This window comes from Curcuma longa, chromosome 1 (genome assembly GCF_044706935.1).
Source record: "Curcuma longa cultivar G26 ecotype Majalengka, Jawa Barat chromosome 1, ITB_CL_G26_1.1, whole genome shotgun sequence".
NCBI classification, from domain to species: Eukaryota; Viridiplantae; Streptophyta; class Magnoliopsida; order Zingiberales; family Zingiberaceae; genus Curcuma; species Curcuma longa.
This window is the reverse complement of record NC_133861.1, coordinates 2,710,144-2,721,516: the sequence shown is the minus strand read 5'-3', so window position 1 is coordinate 2,721,516 and position 11,373 is coordinate 2,710,144. Positions and strand designations below refer to the sequence as shown.

The 11,373-nt window shown below is 37.2% G+C and overlaps 1 protein-coding gene across 1 annotated transcript; it reads right to left on the bottom strand.

The window, feature by feature from the left end:
• Positions 1–375: 375 nt before the first annotated feature.
• LOC141835604 (uncharacterized) lies at positions 376–9,958 on the bottom strand. Its single transcript, XM_074723008.1, has 2 exons — positions 7,817–9,958; positions 376–624 (listed from the first exon to the last, which is right to left on the bottom strand). The coding sequence occupies exons 1-2, from the start codon at positions 9,956–9,958 to the stop codon at positions 376–378; spliced, it is 2,391 nt and encodes a 796-aa protein (XP_074579109.1).
• Between the last annotated feature and the right edge of the window lie 1,415 nt (positions 9,959–11,373).

The window sequence follows — 11,373 nt, the reverse complement described above, 5'->3', positions numbered from 1 at the left end:
TATCTTAGGTTTTTAATTTGGTTTAGCCGATAAAAACTTGATTTAATGGTGTTAGTTTAGAATTAATCGGTTAAACCGGTTCAGGTTACTATGCACTCCTCGTTATAAAAGGAAATCCATCTGAAGCCCCCTCAAAGTCGAACCCCTCTTCTCCTCCTTCTTTTGGCCGCCGCAGCCACGGTTCTCCTTGGAGCAGGGCGCCATAACCTTCTTCCTATTTGGACGCCGGCCTTCTCCTCCTTCTTGTCGCCGCCGTCACTGATCTCCTTGGAGCAGAGCCGCCATCGCCTTCTTCCTGCCCGACGCCGTCTGAAGCCTCCGTCGAAGTGCTGCTGCCGCAAGGGGAAGGAAAAAGGGGGAACGCCGGAGCCTTCGCTACTCGGGGATGCACCGATTCTCCTCCTTCTCTTCTTCTTCCCTCGTCGCCACCACCCGACGCCACCGCCTACCTGCTGCAATTTTCTGAAGCCACCGCCCTGTCATTGCTGTCGTTCTCTGCTCGATCACCACCGCCCCTACCTCGTTCCGACGTTGCCCTGATGTTTGTGTGAAGAAGAAGCCCTGCCGCCCGCCAACCGCCAGAAATAGCCGACGCCATGCCCAGCAGCCGCGTCTCTGCCATGGCTGCCCACCCAATATTCGGTAAAGGGGTTAATTGGTTCATTGGAGTAAAGTTAATTAATTACTTAAGGTTTATTTGATTAACAAAGGATAATTGATTAATTGAGATAATTTATCTAATTAATTTGATTATTAATCAGTTAATTATATATTAATCAGTTTAATAAATTATTAATTAGTTAGTAAGTAGTAATTAATTGCTTGATTAATTAGTTTAATAACTAATTGGTTAAGTTTGATAATTAATGAGTAGTTAATTAATTAAGTTTAAATAAATTATAGTGAGGGTTAATCTGTTCAATTGAACGAGTAGATAATTGATTATTGATAAGTAGTTAAGTTTATTGTTCTATTAGTTAATGAGAATTTAGTTATTTTCTTAAGTAAGGTAATGCTTAATTATTGATCAGTTTAATAATTGATTAAGGATCATGTAATTCATTTGAGGGTTAATTGAATTATTAATCAGATTAATAATTTGATCATATCAATTAAGTAGAAATTGAGTTAGGTTAACTTTTGAATCGACTAGGGTTTACTTTATTGAAAAGTAAATATAATGATTAGAAGAGGTTTATTTTAATTACAGGATCCGGATCTGTTGATCTTGCTATACGCGGAGGATGTTATTAGGGTTCTTGTTGCGACGATTTTGTCAATCAGGTAGGTGATTTACTGTATTTGGTCAATACAGTTCTTTCTATTTCCAGTACATGATTCTTTGACAGTTCTTATAGTTTGATACCTTGATTCCTGACTGTTACTTGTATATTGCTTATGTTACTTTTGTTCATACCATGCTTGACCCTATATTCGTTGACCTTGGTTTACTGTTCTTGATTTTGTTCCCTATCCTTGATACCTGAGATTATTATGACTTATACCTATGCATATTGATTGGACTGGTAGGTGCTAATGACTATGAAATGAACATCTCATCATGACGCCTGATAACGATTGTAAATCCCAATGATGTGGGTCTATCGTGTCTATAGTTGGCCTTAGTAGTATATAGGTGGTATTGACACCCTATTTCCATCATATTGATGGCGACTGTATGGCAGTGCACGCAGTCGGCGGCTGTATGGCAGTGTACGCAGCCGAGTCGATGATCTGATCCCGACACCGGTTAGGGGTGGTACTCGGAGAGTATTATAGGACAGATATCGGCCATAGGATATGGGATCACCGGACGCGAAGCACTGATCCCTCGATTTGGATCACCGGACTACTTTGTTGTAGGGCACGGAGTACTGATCCCCCGATGCCGGCCATACCCAGTCTCAGATGCTTGCACGAGTGCTGTAGCGTGTGGGGCAGTTGCATCATGCATACGCATATCATGTGCATGTTATATATATGTATTGGACCGTACTGATCCTGCATTTGATTGCTTATCTGTTTGATTCGTGATTGTTGCATTTTGCTTGACGTGTCATTCATATGATGCATCACATGAGACTATTCTAGTACTTACTACCTGCAGAGTTATTTATGATATCTGGCAGAACTTTGGTATGTATCTTTGTTATCTTTATTTATCTCTTCATGCACTATTTGTTTCTATATTACCCACTGAGTTTTGTACTCACCTCTTTGGACCCTGGGATTTTTCTGTCTTCCCAGGTACTAGGTAGGAGCTTACAGATAATGCTAGGGATCTGCCAGCTGTGTCATCTCACATCAGAAGAAGTGGTAGATTTAAGTTATTCACTTTAGTAGTAGTTTGATAGGGTTGTATTAGCATTCATTATATTCAGGATGGTGTAGACAGATTATATACATTGGTGTGGTTATTATCGCGGTTTTTTTCGTTGCGTGGTTGTATCTCATGTGGATTTCCGTATGTATGGTTTTTCGACTTTCTCGTGGTAATCTATTATAATATAGGATGTGTTAGTTTATTTGCATGTGGCCGTGTAAGCCTTGTATGTAGAGTTCTTTGTGTGAGTATGATGGGACGGGTAGTCCATATTTCCGGTCGCTTGTGGCCGAGGTATATTCGTGTTTGTATACAGGGATTTGTCAGCGATACTGGGGAGGTGCTGTCGAAATTTTTCGGACGGCTATCTCTCGGGTTGTGACACTTGATGATCATCCAGGTTTCAAATTGGATCTTCAGGTATGTTTCCATCCGTCCCTTCCAGTACCCAAAATCTTCTCAGGAGAAGAGTGGGGGACGAACAGTACTAAAACCCTCTTGTTGGGCCATTAAAACCTTGCACGACAAAAACAACGAAAAACTGTTCCAAGACTAAGTCTTGGATTAGTAGTGCGGGAATTAAGAATAAGATTAACAAACTCGAGTGGTGTTGCACCGACTTCGAGCAAAACCGATTCGCAAAAAAAAATAGAGTATAACTAAAAAGCTAATTCTAATTTGACTCCGAAAAATAAAAAAAATACCACGAAAATTGTTTTGAATGGTGATTGCACCGATTCAAAACAACCTCGCTCTGATACCAATTGTTAGATCGAAAGCGCTAGAGGGGGGCGGGGTGAATAGCGCTCGCGGCTATTTCGTTCGTTTCGGAATCGTACGAGTAAAACAAACGAAGCGGAATAAAAATAAAATAAGACACAGAAACACCAAGATTTACTTGGTTCGGAGCCTTGAGCGACTCCTACTCCAAGGCCTGCGATCGTTGATCGCTTTCGATGGGCAACAACTATAATATCGAAAAATCTTTATATAATAAGCTATAATAAAATTATACCAATAATTAAGAATGAGGAAGGCTGATTTTCGGTGGAAGCCTCCTTTCCTTTTTGAGGCAGAACGTTGAAGAAGAGAAGCACAATCACGTTGATGAAGGCTTGGACAATTGGCTTCGTTGGCAGCACGTTGAAGAAGAAAAGCTTAGATAAAAAAAATGATGATCTACTTCACGTTGAAGCCTTAACCCTTGCTTTATAGGGTGTTTAAAGAGCCTTGAAGCCCTCCACGTTGCATGCGTGAATCAGTCTTGCATGCATGGATATTAGCCGATCAGTGCAGACTTATTTTGCTACTTATCCACAATTCAAAGATTGCATTTAGGTCCCTGCAAAACATGTTAATCCCAAAGTAAACCAAATGTTACATTTTGGTCCCTGCAAAATATGTTAATCCCGAAATAAACCAAATGTTGCATTTTGGTCCCTGCAAAATATGTTAATTCCAAAACAAACCTGCAACACAAAGTTAGGACATAAATGGATAAAAAGAGATGTCGACAGCCTCCGGACTGTCTGGGTCTGACTTCGGATTTCCGTCCGAAAATCCTAGGTCAACCCGACGCCTACTGTTCCCTCTACGAGGAACGCGTCCTCACCTACTCCCCTCAGGAGAGATTACCTGATGCCAGTACAATCCTCCAGATTGATTGACCTTTTCCTTGGCGCTCGATGCTCCCGGATTTTCTGCTGGACTTCCGCTTCCCGGCTGGTCCAGTCTTCCACCTGGTTCGCGACACCAGGACTTTCCACCAAGGGTTACCATCCCCTAGGACTTTTTGCCTAAAGCACTCAACCCACCAAGACTTTTCGCATAGGGTTACCACCCCCTATGACCTAGGGTTACCACCCCCTAGGGTTTTCTCCTTGCCTAACCGCAGCTAGGACTTTTGCCTAAGTACACTTAGGACTTTCCTGCAAACTTATTCAAACCGTTAGATCACAAATGGACTTAACTTTGAATCCCTTTGCCATAAACAAAACTTAGGTTCGATCGTCGGATGCTTACCGCACCAACACTTGACTCTGCCAAGACTTCCGCCTGATCCTCCAAATCAGGTTTTCCCTTTGCCTAGCCTACAACTAGGCTTCACTCACCAGGACTTCCCTTGCCCAGCTTCACTCACCAGGACTTCCCTTGCCCGATCGTCTTGATCAGGACTTCCACTGCCTAGTCTAACCGACTAGGTCTTCTACTCACTTCCACACATCCAAACATCAAGTCCTGTTTGGATCAATCCTTGGTCAAACTGACCGACTTAGGTGTATTATCAAACATCGAAACTCTAGGTAAGATCTTAGTGCATCTTGCACCAACAATCTCCCCCTTTTTGATGTTTGACAATTTCTTAAATTAATATAGGTCAGGGTTTAACAATCTAGGAGAATTCTATATTATTAACTTAAGGTGCCTTCTCCCCCTTTTCATACATCAAAAAGATTTTAAATTTTAAGTTCATTCTCTCTTGCACCAACAATAAAGATATCCATATGGTCACATCTAAGTCTTGATAATTCTTGAAAGACCATAGTAGATTAGAAAATTTTCAAATAATTTATAAGTCTTTTAAGTTAATTTTTCAAAACTCAGTTTTTGCAAAATTTATAATTTTGATTTTCAAAGTAGATTTTGAAGATATTTTTAAACTTAGTTTTCAGATGAGTTTTTGAAATACTTTTGCAAACATAACTTTTGTAGTAGATTTTCGAAATAGTTTTTCAAAAGAATTTTCAAAATGGGTTTAATTTTCAAAATAGATTTTGAAAGTATTTTTCAAATTAGTTTTCAAAAGTGTTTTGAAAAATAGAATAATTGATAATAATTATGAATAATTTTGAAATGATTTTTATTGAAGGTATTTTTAAAATAGATAGTTTTTGAAAAATTATTTATTATCCTTTTTAAATTAGAATCTCTCCCTTAACTAGACACGTCCTCAGGACCCTTTGTTAACCACAAAGCAAACTCCCCGTGTGTCTTAGGGTTTGATCCTAAGTCAAAAGAAGAATGTGTAACACTACAACAATTTAGTAATTTAGCGACTAATTAAAATCGTCGCTAACATAACATTTTCGTCGCTAACCTTACTTTGCGGCGAAAATTTTTCGTCGCTAGTATCGTCGCAATAGGATTATCGCAAAAGAAACTTAGCGACGAATTAATACAATTTCGTCGCTAACATTAGCGGCGATATAATAATCGTTGCTAATCTAGGAAATTCATCGCTAATATTAGCGACGAAAGACAATAGTGTCGCCGCTAATGTTAGCGGCGAAAATAGTATTTCGCCGCTAACATTAGCGGCGAAATTAACGGAATTGTCGCTAATTAAAACCCTATTTCACCCAACCCACCTACGTAACTTAGCGATGATCTCCGTCGAATTCGTCGCTAACATTAGCGGCGAATTTAAAAAATTCGTCGCAAATAAAACCCTATTTCACCCAACCCACGTACGTAACTTAGCGGCGATCTCCGTCGAATTCGTCGCTAACCATGCTAATGTTAGCGACGAATTCTCTTCCTTTCGTCGCTAATTTACGATAATTCTGCACCCCTGCTTCTTTTCTTTTTATCTCATATCACATACATATAACACCTATCACATACAATATCACACGTATCACATACAGATTACACCAAAACAACATAAAAATTCACCTCAAAATATACTTAAAACACAAAGTTTGATACATAAACCAATTCAAATACAATACACAAAGTTTAGATACCAATTCATACACATTCAGACACAAAGTTCAGCAACGTTCAGATATATACAAGCTGTCCAATGCACTCAGCAACTTCTACACTTCAGCACACTCAGCAACAAAGCAACAAAGCAACTTCTACACTTCACACTTCAGTCTCTTTCTCCTCTCTGCGCTAACTCAGATCTTCTCCTGCATCTTCTCCTGCAGCTGCAACCGGTGGATCCTATATACATTTTTTTCCCTTTGTTAGTTTTCAATTATTGGACTAAAAGGAGTTCTTCCCCCTCTTTGATAAATTCAGATAACAAGTAATGAAACAAAATAAATACAGCAACAAGTAGAAACATTCAGATAACTTGTAGTTTCATCAATATTTAAAGAAATTAGCAGTAATGGAGAAATGCAGTATGCTGTCATGGTTACTCTCAAGGTATAACCCAAGTTAACACACTCCGTAGTAGCCAACTTTAACAAAAAGCAGAAGACAATGTTATGTGATATGAAAAGCAGGGGAAGGTCCATGTCACATACTAATTAAAAGGCTAAAACGTGTAACTTGGCAAACTTAGCACACAAACACAGTAAAACTATGAAAACATCTGGCATGAGAACATATCATAAAAATGAAAGCAATTTCGAAGTATACTGGAACAAAAGTAAACAAGAATGATTATGACAGAACAAAACAATCTCACACAATAATATAGGTACTGTGGAAACATACTAGAAGAACATAACAATCAAAAATGATTTGGGCATAGGCAAAAATACAAATGATAAGATCTACTTAGTACTAGTGTTCCTATTCCCATGGCATTTATATTTGGCAATGCATTTTCACATTGTTCAGTTAAGGGATATTAAAGGTGTCAAAAATTAAACCTGATGTGGATGTAGCACCTGAACTGATTGTATAAAATGAAAGAGAAAATCTGATGCATCATTTGGCAGATGTCACTCACAAATTCTGGTACAGTTTAGCCTGAATGCATAGTGGCAGACCGCAATGCAACTTTCACAATATAAAGTACTCATTAAAGGAAAGGCACCACAAACTAAACTTGATATGAATGCAGTACATGTAGTGATTGTAGTAAAACTAAAGTGAAAATCAGCCGTATCATTGGGCAATGTGTTACACATTAGTGGAAGAGAATCAGACCCATTTGATCATATCTACTATCTCTGCAACTGAAACAACCGAAAGTTTAGCATTTTAACTTACCATCACAATCTAAGATGAAGGGGGAGGTGGAGCTGAGAATCATGGATCAAAGATTGTATCGCTCCAGGTGCCAATCGATTAAGAATTTGTTCAAATATATCTTGTCTAGATTTCATTGCTTGCAATTGATCTTGGGTGCTTGCTAACAGTCGTGCCAATCGATTAAGATTATTTGTTCAAATATAACTCTTGTCTAGATAACCAGAGCGTGTACAGGACTTGATCAACTTCTTTACAATTATTGAGAATATACCAATGTGCTTTCTTATGCAAAGTTGCAGGGAATTTTTGATTATGATGGTTGCCAAAGACTCTTGCTTGTTGTGAGAAAACACTTAAATTGCATATTACTGGGTCTTTGTTTCGTTCTGGTCTGCTAAATCTTGTCTCAATTTGACTCATATATAAAGAACTAAAAGTCAATGCCTCATTTACAATATACCCCTCTGCAATAGATCCTTCAGGTCTTGCTTTATTACGAACATATTTTTTAAGTCTGCCCAAATATCGTTCAAAGGGATACATCCATCGTGAGGAAACAGGTCCAGCTAACATGGCTTCACGAGGTAAATGAACTGCCAAATGAACCATAATGTCAAAAAATGCTGGGGGAAATATTCGTTCCATCTTACATAATATGAGAACTATTTCCTCCTCCATTTTACATAAGTCCGCAATGTGTAAAGATCTTGCAGTTATTTTTTTGAAAAACTCACATAACTCAATCAGTGTGCCACATATGTCTTTGGGAAAGAATTTACGTATAGCCACTGGAAGTATTCTTTGCAACAAAACATGACAATCATGTGATTTTAATCCATATAACTTTCCATCATTTACATTCACATTTTTAGATATATTAGCAGCATATCCATCAGGAAACTTCACAGACTTTAAAAATTGGCAAAATTCACGTCTTTCTTCCAATGTCAATGTGTAACTTGCATATGGTTTACTAAACTTGTCTCCTACTTTCTTCAAATGCAATTCACTTCTAATCCCCATATCTTGCAAGTCTAATCTTGCTTTCAATGTGTCTTTCGACTTTCCATCTATATTTAATAATGTACCAATCAAAGCATCACAGATGTTTTTTTCAATATGCATCACATCTAGATTGTGTCTCAATTTTAAATCTGGCCAATACTTTAACTCAAAAAATATAGACTTCTTTACCCAATTTGTATCATCAAAAGATCTCTTCCTTTTTGTACTTAATGTAGGATGTTTACTGAATGTCACCTGAGGTAATGCATCCAATTGTGCTAAAATCTCATAACCACTAAATTGTTGTGGGGGTCTTTCTTGTTCAACCTTTCCATTGAAATTCTTATTTTTACGCCATGGGTGATGCACATTCAAGAATCGACGGTGACATGTGTAGCATATTTTACTCCGTAATCTTTGAGATTTAGTTTCATGCAGACATACTGGACATGCTTTATAACCCTTTGTGCTCCATCCGGATACTGTTCCATATGCTGGAAAGTCATGAATAGTCCACATCACAGCAGCGTGTAATTGAAATACTTGTTTAGTCGATGCATCATATGCTTCCACCCCATCATCCCATAGCTCTTTCAGGTCATTGATCAAAGGTTGCAAGTATACATCTATCTCTTTTCCAGGTGATTTAGGCCCAGGAATTAAAAGAGACATAATTAAATATGATGGCTTCATCATTTTCCATGGTGGCAAATTATAATTCACAAGTATAACCGGCCACATACTATAAGCATTTGACATGTTTCCAAATGGATTAAAACCATCAGTAGCCAACCCTAACCGAATATTTCGTGGATCACCTGCAAATAATTCATGCGACATGTCAAATTCTTTCCATGATTCACTATCTGCTGGATGTCGTAATACACCATCTGTTACAACCCGCTTTTCTTTATGCCATCTCATATCTTTTGCTGTATGTTCTGAAATAAACAACCGTTTCAGTCTGGGCTTTATAGGAAAATATCGAAGAATTTTTTGAGCATTCTTTTTCTTATTCATCCCATCATACTTGTATCTAGGTTCCTTGCATACTGGACAGGCATCCTTATTCTCGTGCTCACCCCAAAATAATATACAATCATTCTTACATACATGTATCTTCTCATATGTCAATCCCAACTCTTTTAACAATTTTTTGGCTTCATAATGAGAGTTTGGAATCGCATTTGGTTTGGGAAATGCCTCTTGCAATAACTGAAGTAGCATGTCAAAAGATTTGTTACTCCATCCATTTAACACCTTCACATGCATTAACTTCACCAAAAAATTGAATATGGAAAAATTATTACAATTGTGGTACAACTCTTTTTTTGCTGCATCAAGCATTGAAGTATAACTTCCACTAATATCATTTGCATTCATATTTGCAGGGATATCATCGAATTGAGGTGCGCCGATGTTGATATTTTGTGCATTTCTTAAATCAGTAAACATGTCTTCAAAATCATCGTCTTCAAAATCACAATCGTTTGCAGTTTCATTATCAATACTTATATTACCAGATGATGTAGCAGCTTCTCCATGAAAATTCCAGACTTTATATAATTTGTCAAATCCCCACCTATAAAGATGTCCTCGAACATAATCCAATTCATATTTAAACAAATTGCCACACCGCCGACATGGACAACGAATTTTTGATAAATTCAAACTTATCATATAATTCTCCGCCATCTTTAAGAACTCATGTAACCCATTTATATATTCATGGCTAATCCGATTCTCGATCATTATCCAATTTTTGTCCATATTTAAACAACCTGGTGAAATACATGAAAAATTTCATACCCTAAAATAGCTCATAAAAAAGTATGTAAATATGTTATGAACATTTTCAAACATGATTAATAATTTCTATAATTATCGAAGTTTCATTTATTAAAAGACATAATAAGAGAATAACAACCCGGAGGATGTATCATAATAAGAGCATAAGAAAATCTACGAAAAGTTAGCGAAAAAAGAATAAGAAAAACTATATCCTAAACAAACATCAATCCGACATGATGTTAATCCTAGGATTTCCTCATATAAAGAGGGAAATGTGGACTCAGGTAAATCATCATTATCATTATTCCCAACCCTGCTGCAAAGTTTATCTTCAGTGCCTGTTGTAATACCAATACCAAACCATACGAAAAACTAAGTGACCAAACCATACAAATAATCAAGTGAAACACAGATAAGTCAGGGTTAAAATATATGAACACTAGATCTTGACATTTCAATCTGAATATATACATATATATATCACTATAAGGAGATGATCATAACTATAGAGTATGATCATTTACAAAAACTAAGATTTAAACAGAATATGCATATCTAACAATTACATTGAAGGTTTTTATGGATAGAATTAGGGTAAATATGATACAAAATGTAAAGAATTTAGAATTAACAAAATGTGTTATTGTCTCTGATGTTTGAAAACTACACCTTCTTAAGGATTATATGTACATGTTACAAAGAGAGAATGCCAAAAACTGTTGACAGAATGTCTTACCATCAGAAGTAGAGGACTCTTTTGGTGAAGGTAGTGTGAGGACCAATATAATGAAGCATTCTAAATGGGAAACAAGGAAGCATGCAGATGTTTGGGTTTATTATCATCAACTCAGGCCAATTACTTTAGCCCAGATAAATGAGGACGATCGCATTAATGAATCAATTTTTTGCAAAGCTATGGTTAGAGGCAGAATGTGATGACTGAACCTTCTAGGGGACCTTTGTATGTGTACCATGAAACAAGTGTCTAGGAATTTAGTATGAAAAGAGTTGTTATAATATATACAACAAGTATAACTGAGCCTCAAAGGCGAAGAAAGGATAAAGAGAAATAAGAAGTGTAATTGGACAACTAATGGAAATCTCAACCTCTTAGGAATTAAGAACCAAACCAAGAGGGCATATAATAGAGATACATTGATGTTGCTCAAAGCCTAGGGCACCCACAGGGTGGGTAATAATCAGATTGGGATAAACAGAGAATAACTTAAAAGAACTAATTCCATAAAACATGAAGTGCTATGCATATATGCTGATCCAAGAAAGACACACATCCTAATCAATACCTTTGATCTGGGATT